Here is a 20,080-nt window from a genome sequence, read left to right on the forward strand (position 1 = left end):
ACAAGTTTCACAAAATACTCTGTGTATTTATCGAGAGGAACTTTTTTCTATCAATTTATTGCTGCGTGAAGTCTAATTTCATAGTGTTACTGCTTGACTGAACAGCTTTAAACTTGAAAACTGCATTATAAATAATGTTCTGCATTCTGTTGGACATTTCCCCTTCTTTCGTACACTTGTGACCATTTCCAAGTCCAAGCCTACTGTAAGTTTTAGATTAATCTGCCAAAGCCTGAAGGCATAAGGGCAGGAAGCTGCTGTGGAGTGCGGACTGTTTGGATTTGTGAAGTAAACTGCAAGACAGCTGATGGAATATGGGAGAGAGCTGAACGTATGAAAAAACTGAAGCTGAATATAGGCTCAGTCTGTATCCTGATGAAATTGAGATAAGGTGAATGGGAACTGCTGCGTTTTCCTGCAATACAAATCTCGTCTGACAGAGTTTGTTTTAAGTACTGCCCAGCTGTATGTTGTTTAAGAGGAGCCTCTAGGGGAAAATCAGAGCAAAAGCTGGGAAAGGAAGTGAAAGCATTTTTCAGGGCTATCGTTAAAAGACCTGCCTCAAAGTGGTACATCTGGCAATTGAAAGCAGGAGGTAGGAAAAATCATCCACAGCTACAAGACAGGAAGAGCAAGCAGACTCCAGAGAGAGTCTGACAATAACCTGAAGAAAAGACTGTCAGGAGAAGAGGGGGAAATGGCTTGGATTTCACTTTGGAAGCGTGTTTTCTACCTAACTGTCTTTGGATCGCTTTACCCAGCCATTAGCTGTGGGGAAAGTAGTGGTCATTTTGCTAGCACTGAAGAAGATCCCACTGAGATATCTATCACCTTTAAAGATCAACATTCGGGGGATATAGAGAATCAGTCTCAGAAGGTAAACAACTAATTTCACATAAAGATCCAGTTAATGTTAATGTTCCTTACTGGTTAATATTATCACTGTTGAAATGGACTAACAAAATATTTCTATCAGATCTTACATAAAGATCTTGTTACTATTAATGTTCTTTTCAGGTAAATATCACGATTTAAAATAGACTAATAAGAATATTTTTTCTCCTTTGCCATCTGATTTCTGAATGGACATTGAACCCATGAATACTACATCATTTACTTTTTTATTGCCGTTTTAGCATACTTATTTAACTTAAGTGATTTTATCAGCTCTTACATAAAGCTCGTGTTAATAATAATGTTCTTTTCAGGTGAATATTATCACTGGTTAAAATGGTCAAACAAAGATGTCTATCAGATAGCTAAGAAAAAGAGATAATCAGGAAAACTCTGTTTTGAATTCCAGCTAACATGCAACACTATAATTTAAATATAGTCAAGTTATTTTTAAAAGTTTCATAAGTTTCTGCAGTTGTTCTCAGTTACTTTCTTCTTTAATGTGCTAGTAAAAGGGAACTATTGCTGACCTTTTCATTGCCTGTTCTCCCTCCTGCCTCTCCCACTGTGCCACATTCCTTACCTCTGTATCAAATCACTTCAGTTTATCTGTAAGATTAATGACGTATGCACATGGTTTCAGGGACAGCTTGGACCTGTTGAACTACATGTTAAGGATAAGGATGAATTAGAAATCCCATTCATAATAAATAATTCAATAAACACCATATTAAAGCATCAAATGGAAAGCAGAGATACAAAAAAAATAACCAAATATATAGGAAAAGATGACAGAAGAGTATAAAAGATCAAATCAAGAAGGAAAAAATTGAAGAAAAGTACACAAGATGCTGGAGGAACTCAGCAATTAAGGCAGCACCTATGGAAAAGAATATACAGTCGACATTTCAGGCTGACACCTTTCTTCAAGACTCAAGAAATCCCGAAGGATGGTCTTGGCACAAAACGTCGACTGTTAATTCTTTTCCTTAGATTTTGCCTGACCTGCTGAGCTCCTAAAGCTCTGTGTGTGCGTTGCTTTGGATATCCAGCATCTGCAAGGCTTTCTCATGTTTATGAAGAATCATTATTCAATCAGATAAGGAAAGAAAAAGAATCATTCCAAAAATATCAAAACTTGAATCAAAGGATAACTACAAAGATGTATTGCTCTGGAATTCTTTGAAGATGGAAAACATGACGGAGCTTTTCCACTTGGGAGTAACTTGGCGGAAGTATAGATGTACTTCTCCTTCATATGTGCCTGGATTCACTTGATTTCCCGTAAAGAAAATAGTAATTTCTAACCAAATGTAAGATGGAGGAATTAAGCATTTTGATTTCTTGATTTGTCAAATGATGTTAAAATCAGGAACTCTTCTCTTGCTTTGCAGTTCAGACAGACATATGGAAAAGGGTGGCATTAGAGAGGAATAATGATCTGTGGGAGGTGTGATAAAATATCAGTCTGATGGGAGTTTTTCACTAGTCTGGAGAAAAACATATCACTGTTTCTTGTGAGAAAATGATTAGCAAACTATCTGAGCTACAGACATCTGCGGAATGTGCTACATACTTTCAGGGTCACAAAAAATGTTTTTAACATGACACAGAGACCACAATCACTGAAGTTAAACCTCTGAGCATGAGCACAAAGTCAATCTTCAGCTGCTATATATTCCACTGAGGCAAGTGACCTGAATTCTTCCAAGTACTTTCGATGTCTGACCCTCAATTAGTTAATTGAAAGTCAGAGTTGCAGCGATTCTCCAATGAAACAAGAAATGATAACATTGATAAAGTTGATGAGAAATCAAAATCTATGCTTTAAAAGTGAAGTGTAAGTATTTGCCTTGGGTTGGGACTGAAAAATCTACTTCAGTGAAAGCATTTCTGTGCAATTCAAATTCCAGTTGTGAAGCTAATTTGTATTTTCTGATAACACAAAGTTTAAAGTAACCAAATACTCCTGTAGCAGTAAATAGACAAATTTCAGGCATAAGCCATAACCATAGGAGTTGAGTGCTTACTTTAGTAGTGAGAGTAGCTGCTTTTAAGGCCCAATTTATTCAAGCAGGGCTAAGCTCTGTTTAAGAAAGGAAACACAAACAATTGAGGCAATATAATGGTGGCTCCGTACCAAACTCCCCATATCAAGTGTGTCCTGGAACTAGAAAAAAAACACTTATCACCCGAATAACATATACAGTATCTTCAATTAGATTAACTATTTTGCTTGCGAAATGGAGAACTTAACAAATTATGTTTGGATTGTTCTATGCTGACAATCTGCAACCAATCAGTGTTGCCACGGCCACATTGACAGTTGCTTATTGTAAAACGTACTGATTATCCAATATATCCAATTTTGTTCAGACTCTTTATAAAATCAGATAATATTTGTCATTTCACAGGAGGTTTGTTGAGGCTAATTTTTTAACACGGTAGAAATTGTATCTTGCAGCAGACTCAATGGGCCTAATGGTCTAATTCTGCTCTTACATTTTATGGTCATTTGGCAATTATTCCTATCAAATAATTGTGGAGTACTCCAACTAAACAAATTTGAGCATTGTTTTTATTTCTTGTCCTGGTAAACATTCACATCTTTGTTATTACATAGCAAGAAAGAATATGAAGCATATTTTTCCTTTACTATCTTTCCTACTCACTGGCTGAACCTATCACCTTCTTGCTATCCTCCTTCCTGTCCCCCACCTTTTTATTCTTGTGTCTTCGACCTTCCTTTCCAGTCCTGAAGCAGGATCTCAGCCCAAAATGTTGAATGTTCATTAATTTGCAAGGCTGCTGCCTGACCTGCTGAGTTCCTCCAGAATTTTGTGTGGGCTGCTTTAAATTTCCAGCATCTGCAGACTTTCTCATGATTATACTTTCCTTTTTTTTTAATTTTGGACATAATTAATCCTTCATATTTAATTAAATTCTAAAATTCATGTAATATCTATTTACATTGAAATGCACATGGTAGTAAACAGATGGGAAATATACCGTGTAGATCCAATTGCAATTCCAATAACATAAGCTTACCTTGAGCTGCCTTCTGATGTTGACTTGCTGTCCAACACCACCCAATCCCAAATGGTAAAGAAAAGTAATGGGTACCACCAGGAAGCAGAGACCGGGAAACATGTGAAACAGCTTTGACAGCTAGCTAAGTCACTCCATTGTTCTTAGCCAGGTATCCAAGCTGTCAAGAATGTTCAGTGCCTCTGAGAACACCTATTATTTAGAAACATTCAAAAGCTATTAAATCAATGAAAACATTGTTTTATTTAGATAAATATTTTAAACCCTAATTCAGAACATTGAAGAAAACAATTAATGTAAAGTACTGCTGGCAAAATATTTTCTTACCTCACTCACTCATTTCCGTTCATTGTTTGCAGTCTCATTAAGGATATGTCCCAGGATGAGTGTTGAGGTTTTGGGTTTGTATTCAGTTTGTGGTTTGTGCTTTGTCGCAAATCTTCATGAGAAATCTCCCATGGAGCACAGAATGACAATCACCGGAAAGACTTTCCAAAATATTTGGAACTTTCATTTTTGCTGGAAATCTTCAACTTGGTGGCCCTTTTGCTGAGAAGCGATGTTAGCTTGCTAAAAAACAAAGCGTATTTTAATTTATCCAAAATTCTTTAACATCCACCATCACGAATTGGGTTGCAAACTCAGCCAGCTCCATCGTGCCTCCCCAGCATAGAGAACATCTTCAAAAGGCGATGACTCAAAAAGGCAGCATCCATCATTAAAGACTCCTATCACCCGGGACATGCCCTCTTCTCATTTCTACCACCAGGAAAGAGGTACAGGAGCCTGAAAGCATGCATTAAATGTTTTAGGAATCATTTCTTCCACAGTGCCATCAGATTTTTGAATGGATAATGAAACCATGAACACTACCTTACACTCAAAGCAACAAATTTCATGACATGTCAGTGATATTAAACTTGATTCTGATTCCGATTCAATGTACACAATTTGAATTGCCCTATGGACCTGATATGATTTGTTCCTTTTAAAAATAAGACCATAATATATAGGAGCAGAATTAGGACATCTGGCTCATCGCGTCTGCTCTGCCATTTCATCATGGCTGATCCAATCTCCTGCCTTTTCCCCATATCCCTTCATGCCCTGACCAATGAAGAATCTATCTTCATATGAAGTGCCTTAAACATACATAAATACAAGTTGCCTGTGGCACAGAACTCTATAGATTCAGCATCCTGTGGGTAAAGAAAGTACTCTTCATCTACATTCAAAATTCTGAGGCTGCGTCCCCTGATCTTAGACTCTCCCACCATTAGAAGCATCCTCTCCACATCCGCTTTATCAAGGCATTTCACCATTCAATAGGATTCAATGAGGTCACGTTTCATTCTTCTAAATTCTAGTGAATACAGGCCCAAGCCATCAAACACTTCATATGACAAGGCTTCAATCTTGGAATCATTTTCATGAACCTCCTTTGAACCCTCTCCAGTTCCAGCACATGCTTTCTAAGAAAAGTGGCTCAAACCTGCTCACAATACCCCAAGTGTGGCTTCACCAGTGCTTTATAAAGTCTCAATGTTTCATCCTTGCTTTTATAACGTTTCCAGAACGAGGGGTCACAGTTTGAGGATAGAGGGGAAGCCTTTTAGGACCGAGATTAGGAAAAACTTCTTCACACAGAGAGTGGTGAATCTGTGGAATTCTCTGCCACAGGAAACAGTTGAGGCCAGTTCATTGGCTATATTTAAGAGGGAGTTAGATATGGCCCTTGTGGCTACGGGGGTCAGGGGGTATGGAGGGAAGGCTGGGGCGGGGTTCTGAGTTGGATGATCAGCCATGATCATAATAAATGGCGGTGCAGGCTCGAAGGGCCGAATGGCCTACTCCTGCACCTATTTTCTATGTTTCTATGTTTCTATATTCTAGTTCTCTTAAAATGAATGCTACCATTAAATTTGCCTTTCTCACCATAGACTCTATCTAGAAAATAGTCAGCACTTTCAATTCTTCTACAAAAGTGCATGACCATACACCTCCTAACACTGTATTCCATCTGCCGTTTCTTTGCCCATTCTCCTAATCTGTCCAAACCTTTCTGTAGCTTCTTTACTTCTTCAAAACTACATAGCCCTCCACCTATCTTCATATTGTCTGCAAACTTTGCAACAAAACCATCAATTCCATCATCCAAATCATTGACATATAACGCAAAAAGGATTGGTCACAACACAGACCCCTGTGGAACGCCACTACTCATCAGCAGCCAACAAGAAAATGCTCCCTTTATTCCCACTCTTTCTCTCCTGCCAATCAGCCATGGGCTGGTAGCTTGCTAAGCAACTTCATGAGTGGCACTTTGTCAAAGACCTTCTGAAAATCCAAGTACATAATACTTCCTTTGTCTGTACTGTTTGTTATTTCAAAGAATTGCAACAGATTTGTCAGGCAAGATTTTCCCTTGAGGAAGCTATGCTGACTAAGGCCTATTTTATCATGCACCTCCAAGTACCCTGAGACCTCATCCTTAATAATCGACTCCAACATCTTCCCAACCATTGAGGTTAGACTAACTGGCCTATAGTTTCCTTTCTCCTGCCTTTCTCCACTCTTGAAGAATGGAGTGACATTTGCATTTTTCCAGTCTTCCAGAACCATTCCAGAATCTAGTGATTCTTGAAAGATCATTACTAATGCCTCCTCAATCTCTTCAGAACCGTCTTTTAGAACTCTGGGGTGTACACCACCTGGTCCAGGTGACTTATCTACTTTCAGACCTTTCAATTTCCCAAGATCCTTCCGTCTAGTTCTGGTAACTTCGCACACTTCATGCCCCCTGACACCTGGAACTTCCACCCTACTGCTCATGTCTTCCACAGTGAAGTCTGATGCAAAATACTTCACCTGCCATTTCGTTGTCCCCTATTATTACCTCTCCAGCATTCTTTTCTAGTAGTCTAAAATTTACTTTCACCTCTCTTCTACATTTTGTATATAAAATTAATTTGCAAAATAACATGGATGTTAGAGTTTAAAGACCATGAACTTTTCAATTAATCTAAAACAATGCATATTTGGAACTCTAAAGTAAACTGAGTTTCATGTGAGATCATAACTCATACAAGTTTTTGGTTAAATAAGGCAGAAACGAAGTTCTTGTATTTTATAATACTTTTACAACCTCTAGGCACCTCAGAAGAAGTAATGGTGTACTCTTGAGATTTAAAGATCTCTTACGTTGCAAGTAAGCAACCTGTCTAACTAGATGTTAGTGTTTGATATGCACAAAAAATCCATTATTTCAGATGGTGCGTCAAGCTCACATCAGGAAGTGCTACAATGGCAATTTCAAAGGAAAGCAGCAGGATTTTGTGGACTGTAACTTGGACTTTGGTGTTAAGACATGACCTTTATATGGAATTATTTGTTATTAGATTATGCATTCCTATAACATAAGTAGAAGCTTAATTAATCACTGCGATCTGGACAGACAGAGGACATAAGATAATCTATGATATGTTGAATATGGTAACTCAAAAAGTCTCTAAGTTTGTTCAAATTAGATTTATTTTCCTTTTTGTGACCTCCTATTTAGACATGTAGGATAGAAAAGAAGAGATTTAAGAAAAAAGATGGTGCACTGACTTATTCTTGATTGACCTCTATCATGATTCTATTCGAAGCTAATTTGATTACTTTTGTCACTTTCCAAGGAGATCACTTAATAGGATAAAGGGATCAGGGGGTATGGAGAGAAGGCAGGTACCGGGTTCTGAGTTGGATGTTCAGCCATGATCATACTGAATGGTGGTGCAGGCTCGAAGGGCTGAATGGCCTACTCCTGCACCTATTATTTTTCTATGATACCAAAATCACATTAGAATTAAAATGCATCTTATTCATCTGAGAAACCTAGACATTGCTGATTGAGTTCTGATTCACGTCACTATCCACTGTTCTGAGGGTACCTATGTCTTCAAACTTTTCACTCTAACTTGGTTGGAAACAATCGTTGATGATGCTAATGGGGGTCATATAGAGAAGGAGCATATTAGGTTATAATAGAGCTAAAGCAGGCAGTAGAATCTCACAATCTACCTTAAGTAAGTTCTGTGTGTTTAGTTTGTGGATATTGAAAAGGAAATTTATGGGAATTTTTAATTTGATTTTGCAAAGACAACATTATTTTGTGCAATGGCTGCAACATAACAATCTTATTTTGAGTTATTACATTTTTCAGCCAGATGTTTCACTCTCCACTCTTAGATAGTTCAAGGTTGTATGCAATGGGAGAAAAAGCAATAATTTGATTGCAGGTGATTCAAAGATTCAAAGTACCTTTATTATGGAAATATGTATGCAGTATACAACCCCGAGATTCATCTTTCCCACAGACAGCAGCAAACAAAGAAAACCATGGAACCCATTCACAGAAAGACGTCAACCTCCCTTATGCTGCTCCATGGAATTATGTTGGTCTGTAATAAGGTGGCCCAATATTTGCAATATTTAACGTCCAGAATGCTGAAGTCTATAGAAATCAAGAATGTGTGGAGAGATTTAGTATGATAAAAGGAGTCATGGTGTTATGTGGCACTGAGAAAGGTCCTTAGGCTCAGCTCGTCCATTCTGTCTACATGAACTAGATCTATTTCCTTACATTTTCCCATATTTCCTCAAACCTTTCCTATCCATGTACCTGTCTACATGGCTTTTAGATGTACAGTAATTGAACTCACCTCGATCACATCCTCTGGCAGCTCATTTCAGGTACTTGCCACCCTCCGTGTGAAAAGTTTTCCACTCAGATCCCTTTCAAATCTTTCCCCTCTCATCTTTAATCTATGCCACCTAGTTTTAAACTCCCCTACTCTGGTGACCATTGACCTTATCTACGCAGCTCAAGATTTTATAAACTCTGTAAGGTCACCATTCAGTCTCTTACACGCCAGAGGAAGAATCTTATCTAACCTACTCTCACCTTATTGCTTAAGTCTTTGATTCTGGTTAACTTCTTTGAGAACTATTGACAAAGTAATGCAAAGAATTCGTTATGTTACAGTGTCAGAGAATGTATACAGTACACAACCTGAAATTCTTACTCTTCACAGACATTCAGGAAACAGAAGAAAACCCCAAAAAATGAATGACTAAATAAATATTAGAACCCCAAAGCCCCCTCCCCCTCCCCCTCACACGAACCAGCAGCAGCAAAGCATCAACCCTTTCCCTTCTCCCTCTCCCACTTGCTCCAGCAGGAAGCATCAGTACCCTTAGTGCCCTCCACCCACTAAGCAAGCAAAAGCTATACCCAAAAGGACCATGATCTGCAGACCAACAAAACTATTGTTCACCCGATAATTCGACATGTCACAGGCTCTCTCTCTCTCTCACTCTCTCTCTCTCTCTCTCTCTCTCATTAACAAGGGACAGAGAGGTGTCACCATTTCCTCAGTGAAAGGGAGAGCTACAGATTGATGTTTTGATGTTACGGTCTGAAGCAACGTTTGCAGATGAAGCACTTTGTGCTGCTAAGGACAACTCATTACTAAAAACACACCTAGGCCATTAGGATAATATTTTATTAAGAGATATTTTCTCTGAGAAAGCAAGATATTACTGGTTGCCAGATATATTTTTGGTTGCACGTTATACTCGACTTCCAAAATTTGGTTTTATTGCCAGTACTATTACACTTAGACCATAAGACCATAAGACAAAGGAGCAGAAGTCAGCCAGTCGGCCCATCGAATCTGCTCCGCCATTTTATCATGAGCTGATCCATTCTCCCATTTAGTCCCACTCCCCCGCCTTCTCACCATAACCTTTGATGCCCTGGCTACTCAGATACCTATCAATCTCTGCCTTAAATACACCCAATGACTTGGCCTCCACTGCTGCCCGTGGCAACAAATTCCATAGATTCATCACCCTCTGACTAAAAAAATTTCTTCACATTTCTGTTCTGAATGGGCACCCTTCAATCCTTAAGTCACTTCTATTATTCATGGTCTTAAATAGGACCAGCAAGGTGTGAATCTGAAATGGTGAAAATGAAATAGTGCTCAGTTCACATCACCTCAATACAGGAAGGATGTGGAGGCTTTAGAGATGGTGTAGAGAACAGTGATCAGGATGATGCCTGGACTAGAGAGTGCAGCTTATGAGGATAGTTTGAGTGAACTAGGGCTTTTCTCTTTGGAGTGAAGGAGGATGAAAGGAGGATAGAGGTTTACATATCAACTCCTGCCTGAGAAGTGACTTAGATCTGCTCCAATTTGCCTACTGGAGCAACAGGTCCACAGCAGATACCATCTCATTGGCTCTTCACACAACTCTGAAACATCAGGATGTTTTTTTCCTGACTATAGCTTGGCATTCAATACCATTGTCCTCTCAAAACTAATCAATAACCTCACAAACCTTGGCCAAAATATCTTCTTGTGCAATCGGATCCTCGATTCCCTCACTTGCAAACCCCAGTCGGTTCAGATTGGCAACAGCATCTCCTCCGCAATCTCCATCAGCACTAGTGCACCAAGGCTGTTTGCCTTAGCAACCTGCTCCACTCATTTTACCCTCATGGCTGCATGGCTAAGCATTGCTCCAATGCCATTTTCAGATTTTCTGACAACATCACCATGGTAGATCAAATCAAAGACGCTGATAAGTCAGGAGCGTGATTGAAAATCTGGCTGACTGGTGCCATAACAACAACCTTTTACTCAATGTCAGCAAGACCAAAGAGCTGATTATTGACTTCAGGAGAAGGAAACCAGACAGCTATGAGTCAGTCCTCATTGGAGGATCAGCGAGTTTAAATCTCTTGGTGCTATTACTTAGAGGACCTGTTCTGGTCCCAGCACATAAGTGCAATTATGAACAAAGCACAGCAGCATCTCTCCTTCCTTAGGAGTTTTTGAACATTCGGCATGAGATCCCAAAACCATGACAAACTTCTATAGATGTGTAGTGGAGAGTATATCGACTGGCTGCGTCACAGCCTGGTATGGAAACACCAATGCCTTTGAATAGAAAATCATGAAAAAATTAGCGGATATGATCCAGTCTATCACGGATAAAGCCACTCCGACCATTGAGTACATTAACATGAAATGCTGTCACAGGAAAGCGGCATCCAACATCAGGGACCCCCACCACCCAGGACATGCTCCCTTCTCGCTGCTGCCATCAGGAAGAAGGTACAGGAGCCTCAGGACTCGCAACATCAGGTTCAGGAACAGTTAGCACCCCTCAACCATCAGGGTCTTGAACGCCCAAGATAGTCTGGTTTTTCATGGATTCCATTATGGTTATTATTCCATGGATTTATTGAGTATGCCTGCAAGAAAACAAATTTCAGGGTTATATATGGTGACATATATGTACTTAGATCATAAATTTACTTTTGAACTTTGATCAAGATGATGAGAAGCATAGATCAAGTGGATAGCAGGAGACTTTCTCTCAGTGTGGAAATGGCTAATACAAGGGGCTCTGATTTTAAGGTGTTTAGAGGAAAGTGCAGGGGGGCTAACAGAGGTAAATTATTTACACAGAGAATGCTGGATGCAGGAAATGACCTGCCCTAGGTGGTAGTTGAGGCAGGTACATTAGAGGAATTTAAGAAACCTTTAGATAGTCAAGTCAAGTCAAGTCACTTTTATTGTCATTTCGACCATCATTGCTGGTACAGTACACAGTAAAAACGAGACAACGTTTTCCAGGACCATGGTGCTACATGAACAATACAAAAACTAAACTAAACTACGTAAAACAACACAAAAACTACGCTAGATTACAGACCTAGCCAGGACGGCATAAAGTGCACAAAACAGTGCAGGTATTACAATAAACAATAAACAGGACAATATGCACAGTAGAGGGTATAGTAGGTTGGTGTCAAACCAGGCTCTGGGTATTGAGGAGTCTGATGACCTGGGGGAAGAAACTGTTACACAGTCTGATCATGAGAGCCCAAATACTTCGGTGCCTTTTGCCAGATGGCAGGAGGGAGAAGAGTTTGTATGAGGGGTGCGTGGGGTCCTTCATAACGCTGTTTGCTTTACGGATGCAGCGTGCGGTGTAAATGACTGTAATGGCGGGAAGAGAGACCCCGATGATCTTCTCAGCTGACCTCACCATCCGCTACAGGGTCTTGCGATCTGAGATGGTGCTATTTCTGAACCAGGCAGTGTTGCAGCTGCAGAAAAATGGAAGGCTATTTAGGAAGGAAGGGTTAAATTGATCTTAAAGTAGGTTAAAAGGTTGGCACAGCATTATGGGCTGAAGGGCCTGTACTGTGCTGCAATGTTTTATGTTGTATGTTCTATTATTTTTTTTTCTGTTTATTTTATAGCTAATTTTGTTCGTACCTTGGCATCCTACCCTCCTCCCCCACAAGCAACGTATTAAAATCCTGTTGCTGCAAAGCTAGCAAACTTCATGTCATATGAGACAGTGACAAAACAAAACTGTTTCTCATTCCGAACCCCAGTTCAAAATTAAGCTGTGTGCCGAGGGAGATACAAAAGTGGTTTAGCACAAGCAGCCGAAATATTTTTAATAGCCTTAGGAATCAATCAATATGCACTTGGCTGGAACGCAGCTCCGCAGTTGCACACCATCCTGATTTGGCCATATGTGATTGTTGGACTCGTGTTCAAGAATAATTTAGTGAATGTCATTTTAGGAACACCATAACCACAAGGCATGCAACCATTCAGATAGAAACCCTGCTATGGTTTTCTTATAGGGATGTAATGAATACAGTTTTGTAGAAATTACTCATACCATGAAGATAACTGAATTTAAAAGCCACAACCATGATCAGTTACTGTTTTGAAGAGATTTGATTTACCTGGACTGTCTCCAATGATATTGCTATTTTCAAGCTGCTGTGATTTGAAATAAATGAATCTTTTGCACCTTGAAAACGATTTTTTTATTCTTAAGGGATTGGAGAAACATGATTCAGAATTAGAATCATGTTTATTATCACTCAGATATCTCATGAAATTTGCTGTCTTGTGCAGTGGCACGGTGAAAGACATAAAAAATTACTGTAAGTTACAATAAAGAGTAAAGTGAGGAAGAAACCCAAAACCACATCCTCAGCAATTGATTCCAACATCTTCTCAGGAAACTAGCCTAACATTTCCTTTCTTCTGCCTCCCTCCCGTCTTGAGGAGTAGAGTGACATTTGCAATTTTTCAATCCTCAGGAACCATTCCAGGATCTAGTGACTCTTGAAGGATTATCACTAACATCTACACAATCTTTTCAGATACCTCTTTCAGAAACCTGGCGTGCACTCCATTAGGTATAGGTCACTTATCTACGTCCAGACCTCTCAGTTTCCCAAGCAACACCCCTAGAAATAGCAACAGCATTGACTTCTGTCCCTTTGATGCTAGTGTCTTCCACAGTGAAGAATGATGCAAAATACTTATTTAGTTCATTCACCATCTTGCTATTATCTCCTTAATTAGGTCTTAATCCCCTCTTCTGATTTCCAATCATTCCTAGTTTTCATTAATTACAACACACCTGCTTTCTATCCACAAATTGAGGATTAGATCAGATTAGATTAGGCTCAACTTTATTGTCATTGTGCAGAGTACAGATACAAAGCCAATGAAATGCAGTTAGCATCTGACCAGAAATGCAAAGAATAGTGTTATTTACAAAATAACTGCGAATAAAAAGTAAGTGCTACAGCACACAAATATAAAAGTACTGAGACAGTACAATATGGGGACAATACTGTCTAGCACTGTGATGTGAGGTTCAGCAGGGTCATAGCCTCAGGAACAAGCTCTTCCTGTGCCTGCTGGTGCGGGAATGGAGACTCCTGTAGCACCTACCGGGTGGGAGGAGAGTAAAAAGTCCATGGTTAGGGTGAGATGCATCCTTCATAATGCTTTTCGCCCTGCCCAGGCAGTGTTTATGGTAGATGCTCTGAATGGCGAGCAATTGGGTGCCAATAATCCGCTGGGCAGTTTTCACCACACGCTGGAGTGCTTTGCGGTCTGATATGAGACAATTGCCATACCACACTGAGATGCAGTTGGTGAGTATGCTCTCAATGGTACAGCGGTAAAGGTCCCTCAGTATCCTGGGACAGAGGTGAGCTTTCTTGATGCTCCGCAGGAAATAAAGGCGCTATTGCACCTTTTTGATCAGGATGAAGGAGTTCAGGGACCAGGTGAGGTCCTTGGAAATGTGGACACCAAGAAATTTGAAGCTTGATACATGCTCTGAACTCTGGCATCACTGCCATGCTTCGACAGTTCGTTGGTCTATTCTAGTGTGTGTAAACCTTGTTTCCTGATTCTTTAGGACTGTCAGTTCTAAGCTCCGCACCATTCCCTGGATGATCTACGTAAACTTTCTCTCTGTGTAAAGATTCTCCTGAATACCTGTTCCACGTTTGCGACTACGCTAACACCTCACGACCCTGTCTCCCTGCCTGTGTCCTGCTCTTGGGTCTGTCCACAGCCACGTCCTTGCAACAGTTTTATTATGATCACTGGCTCCTAAGGGTTCCTTTACCTTAAGCTCCCTAATCAAATCCAGTTCCTTACACAACACCCAATCCAGAATTGCTGATTACCTGGTAGGATCAACCAGAAGCTGCTCTAAAAAGCCATCGTGTAGGCACTACAAATTCTTCTCTTGGGATCCAGCACCAACCTGATTTTCCCAATGTATCTGCATATTGAAATCCCCCATGACTATTGTAATATTGCCCATTTGACATGCCTTTTCTATCGCCCATTGTAATTTGTAGCCCACATGCTGGCTACTGAATATAACTCCCATCAGGGTCTTTTTACTCCTGCAGTTTCTTTACTGTATCCACAAAGATTCCACATCTTCTGATGCTATGTCACCTCTTTCTAATTTTTAATTTTTAATTTTTTTTTACCAATAGAGCCATACCACTCTCTCTGTGTACTTGCTTGTCCTTCCAATACAATGTGTATCTTTGGATGTTCTGCTTCCAACTATAATCACGCGTCAATCCGTAACTGTGTTACTTTATGCCATATACTGCATGCATTCAAATATAATACCTGCAGTCCTGTATCCGTCAACTTTTTAAAATTTTATCACCCTTTTACACTGCAACTCGTCCCACTGACTACAATTTTGCCCTATCATCTGCCTGTTCTTCCTGTCAGTCACACTACACACTGCCTTTGCTTGTAAACCAACAGCCCTATCACGCCGTTTCCCATCCCCTTGCCAAGTTAGTTTAAACCCTCCGCAACAAGACCGTGAACATACACCCAGTGTCCACTTTATTAGGTACAGGAGGTAGCTAATAAAATGGTCACTGAATGTAAGTTACCAATCGAAATATCTCATTGTTTGATCTAACAAGTGAAGCTCCATGGTGTGAGTATTAGTTAATATTTACACAAATTAGGAGTTGCACTTTTTACTACAGTCTTCCATATACCAAGTCCACAATTTCATCTGAAACATTTGAGACAAAACTGCACATAGAATTCAGCTCTTTTTCTGTATCTTTCAGCATGCTAAACAGGCAACATCTAACAGCAGATACTGTAAAAATTGTACTTTCCTTCTGGAGATTCAATCGTTAGCATATGTTTTACATTAGAAAGGATAGTTGCTTGAAGTAATGTGTTGGGAATTTTATATGCACTTTCCCATAAGAACATATATTTTACACTGCTGTCAGATATGTTCATTATGATTAAGTGCTGGAAACACTTAAAAGGTCAGATAGCATCTATGGAAAAGCAAACAGTAAATATTTTAGTTCATAGTACAGCTTTGCAACATCTAATTCATGAACACTGATAACTTAAACCAACAGCGTCATGTAGGAAGCAAATCATAACCACTACTAAGATTAATACCCATTTGATGTGTAGACTGATTTTTAGAATGTAACCTCACATTGAATTTGCAAATATAGAAAAACAATTGAAAATGATGATGCAAGGAATAATTACACTACTGTGCAGAAGTCTTAGGGAACATATGTACAGTAGCTTGTGTGCCTAAGACTTTTGCACAGTACTGTATTTGTCACCACAGAGCAGAGAGTGAGTTTGTAAATCTGGTGGGAGCAAAGGATGTTGGTTATGGTGAGGCTGGAGTGCCGCAGGAGGGGTGTGGGACAGGTGGCAGAGAAGGAGTGCCAGGGGTGGGGAGTGGCAAGGGTGCAGACACACCCAGCCCTGAGACACCTGGCAAAGTCATTTCATTCCAAATAATTGGATTATTGGCCATTACAGAATGTCTCTCTGGTGCCTCCCTCTTCTTCCCTTCTCCCTTCCCCTTTTCCCAAACATGATTCCCCTACTTTGCCCCCTTCCCACTTTCAATCAACAATAGAGATCCATATCAGAATCAAGCTTACCATCACTCACCTATGTCTTGAAATTTGTTTTCCTTTGTGGCAGTGATCACCTCCCTCATATTCTAATGACAAAGGAGACCATAGCCTGAAACCTGATGCAGCCAAGTAGAATTGCAATAGACACAGAAGGAAACTGTTGAAATCCAAACAAAAACCTTTACTTTTTAATTCAGGAGAGAATTTATTGTTCATAATATCTGACTTCCTATGCTTAGAAGTAAATAGAAATAAACAGAATTTTACCCAACAGCTTCTGATCTTTCCCCCATCACATGACCTGACCATCACCTCCCTCCAGTAACACACGTCCCTCCCTTTATTTCATGGTTCACTATCCTCTCCTAGAGAAGACTCCTTCCTCATTAGTTCTTTACCTCTTTCAACAACCCCATCTCAAAGGTTATGGTGAGTAGGCGGGGGAGTGGGACCAAATGGGAGAATGGATCAGCTCATGATAAAATGGCAGAGCAGACTCGATGGGCCAAATGGCCGACTTCTGCTCCTTTGTCTTATGGTCTTATGGTCTCAGCTTCTCACACCATCTCCTCTGTTCCTCACCCACCCACCTTCCTTCTCACTTGGTCCCACCCGTCACCTGCCAGTTTGTACTCCTGTCTACACCCCCACCATCCCACACCTTCTTATTCTTGCTTCTGTCCTCTTCCTTTTCAGTCCTGCTGAAGGGTCTCGGCCCAGAACTCCTTGACTTGTTGAGCTCCTCCAACATTTTGTGTTATTTTGCTCAAAGTTTCCAGCATTTGCAGAATCTCTTGTGTTTCTGTTCACTAGTTGATTAGTCAATGGCTTACATTATATACAAATAGCCTATTCAATCATTTGGAAACTCCAGGTTTAATTTGCATTAAATATGTGATAACCTTTGTTACCACATATTTTAAGACAGATTTGAGACAGCAATGGAAATGAATGCCACTTTTAAAAAAAAGCAATAGAAGAATTTCACCTGATTTGCCTCCCAGAGAATTTATAGCATCCTTAAAGGTAAACTTTAAGATTGTTGCATTATATTTTAATGGGAAGAAGCAGACTATAAATTTACCTTCCTACCCTCCACTTCTGGTCAGTGATATAAAATTGCATAATTAGGTCAAAGGTTAGGTTCCCAGGGCACCACTGCTCAATTCAAGAGGACATGGCTTTAAAGTAAGGGGTGGGAAGTTCAAGGGGGATATTAGAGGAAGGTTTTTTACTCAGAGAGAGTGGTTGGTGCGTGGAATGCACTGCCTGAGTCAGTGGTGGAGGCAGATACACTAGTGAAGTTTAAGAGACTACTAGACAGTTATATGGAGGAATTTAAGGTGGGTGGTTATATGGGAGGCAGGGTTTGAGGGTCGGTACAACATGGTGGGCCGAAGGGCCTGTACTGTGTTGTACTATTCTACGTTCTATGTAGTCAGAGCTTCTAAAGTGGATATTATACCAATGACGTCATTTAATCTCCTACAGCTGGAGATAAGACATAGGAACAGAATTAGGCCATTCAGCCCATCAGATATGACCACCATTCCATCATGGCTAATTTATTATCCCTCTTTACCCCATTCTGTCTTCTCCCATTAACCAACTACTCAATAACCTATTAACCTCCACTTTAAATATACCCAACTATTTGGTCTCCAAAGTTGTCAGTGGCAATTCACCATGCTCTGGCTAAATAATTCCCACTTTATCTCCGCTCTCGATAGACGTGGCTCAGTTCTGAGGCTATGCTTCCTAGGTCTAGGCCCCCCCACTATAAGAAACAGCTCCTCCACATCCACTCAGTCTAGCCCTTTCAATACTTGATAGGCTTCAATGAGCTCCCCTCTCATTCTTCTGAACTCCAGCAAGTACAGGCCCAGAGCCTCATACTCTCCTCATACATTAAGCCTTTCATTCCCAGAATCATTTTCATCAACTTCCTACGAACTCTCTCCAATGCCAACTCATATTTTCTTAGAAAAGGGGACTAAAACTGCTCAGAATACTCCAAGTGCAGTCTGACCAATACCTTATAAAGCCTCAACATTACTTCCTTGCTCTTATATTCTAGTTTTCCCGAAATGACGGTTAACATTGCATTTACCTTCCTCACCATCGACTCAACCTGCAAGTTAACCTTTACGGAATCTCGCACAAGGACTCCTAAGTCCCTTTGAATTTTTTCCTTGTTTAGAAATAGTCTACACGTTTATTCTTTCTACCAAAGTGCATGAAATACACTTCCCTACTCTATATTACATCTGCCACATCATTGCCCATTCTCCCAGTCTATCGCTGTTATAGCATTACGCTGATTGCTACACTACTGCACCACCCCAGGATATGAGGAAGTGTTGCAAAAAGCTGAAATAAGAAGAGTGCTGATATCAATTTGGAAAAGGCAGCTGGAGTCTTTGGGACATGTACTGAGGAAAAAGAAGCACGAACATCTTGTGGTGATGGAAAAAAAACTGATGGAAGCGAAAGTCGCTGTCAGCAGCACATGACATCCATGTGTTACATCAAAGGATGGACAGGCAAGAGTTTATTAGAACTTCTCAGGTTAACAACAAATGGAAGACCATGAATGCTAACATCATACAACACAACACAAAATGATGATGATGACGACTCTTCAAAATGCCATGATGAGCTGTTAATTTGACATAATGAAGAGAAGGATGATGATTTCATGGAAACAGAGAAAAGTACAGCACAGGGAATTCCTCTGGCCTACCATTTCTGAGCCACCTATGGTGTCATATTTAAACTAAGCTAGAATCCAGAAACAGAACTGCCAGAACTTGACTCCTGATTGATCAGATAACCAATATCTTCTTTGATCTTTTTCAACATGTACAGTATATAAGACCATAAGACCATAAGACAAAGGAGTAGAAGTTGGCCATTTTGGCCCATCGAGTCTGCTCCGCCATTTTATCATGAGCTGATCCATTCTCCCATTTAGTCCCATTCCCCCGCCTTCTCACCATAACCTTTGATGTCCTGGCTACTCAGATACCTATCAATCTCTGCCTTAAATACACCCAATGACTTGGCCTCCACTACCGCCCGTGGCAACAAATTCCATAGATTCACCACCCTCTGACTAAAAAAAATTTCTTCGCATTTCTGTTCTGACTGGGCACCCTTCAAGCATTAAGTTATGCCCTCTCGTACTAGACTCCCCCATCTCCAACGTCAGCACATCCTTTCTTAAATAAGGAGACCAAAACTGCTCACAGTACTCCAAGTGAGGTCTCACCAGCGCCTTATAGAGCCTCAACATCACATCCCTGCCCCTATACTCTATTCCTCTAGATATGAATGCCAACATTGCATTGCGTTAGGTACTTTCTTCTCTAATACCTAATAAATCCTGCATAAGACACACGGTGTTCCTGAAGCTGATTGAAGGTAATCGGTCAATGCTATAATCCAAGAAATACATTATTTTTGCCAAGCTAAGCAGTGAATATTTATGCAATAACTTTACTTGTGTCACCTCCCACATTACCACCACGACTGTGGGAAATGTGTCATGGAAATAAACTTGAATATACGATTTCTATTAATTAGCTTGTCAAAAGAAATATACAAGATGTTCTGTAGATGTTGGAAATCCAGAGCAATGCACACAAAATGCTGAAGGAACTCAGCAGGTCAGACAGCAGTTATGGAGAAGAATAAACAGTTAATGTTTTGGACAGAGTCCCTTCATCAGGGCAAAAGTAGTAGATAAGTAGCAAGGAGTTGTAATTTCATCTTCCATCAAGATACCACTAGCTTAAG

The 20,080-nt window shown here is 40.1% G+C and overlaps 1 protein-coding gene across 1 annotated transcript in view; it reads left to right on the forward strand.

Moving 5' to 3' along the window:
- Nucleotides 1–249: 249 nt before the first annotated feature.
- lama4 (laminin, alpha 4) overlaps nucleotides 250–20,080 on the forward strand; it is a 203,573-nt gene continuing 183,742 nt past the window's right edge. Inside the window, exon 1 of the mRNA XM_063033697.1 lies at nucleotides 250–877. Coding sequence (XP_062889767.1) covers nucleotides 698–877 — 180 coding nt within the window. The 5' untranslated portion in view covers nucleotides 250–697. The remainder of the gene's footprint in view (nucleotides 878–20,080) is intronic.

The sequence above is a fragment of the Mobula hypostoma genome, chromosome 2 (assembly GCF_963921235.1).
Source record: "Mobula hypostoma chromosome 2, sMobHyp1.1, whole genome shotgun sequence".
NCBI lineage: Eukaryota > Metazoa > Chordata > Chondrichthyes > Myliobatiformes > Myliobatidae > Mobula > Mobula hypostoma.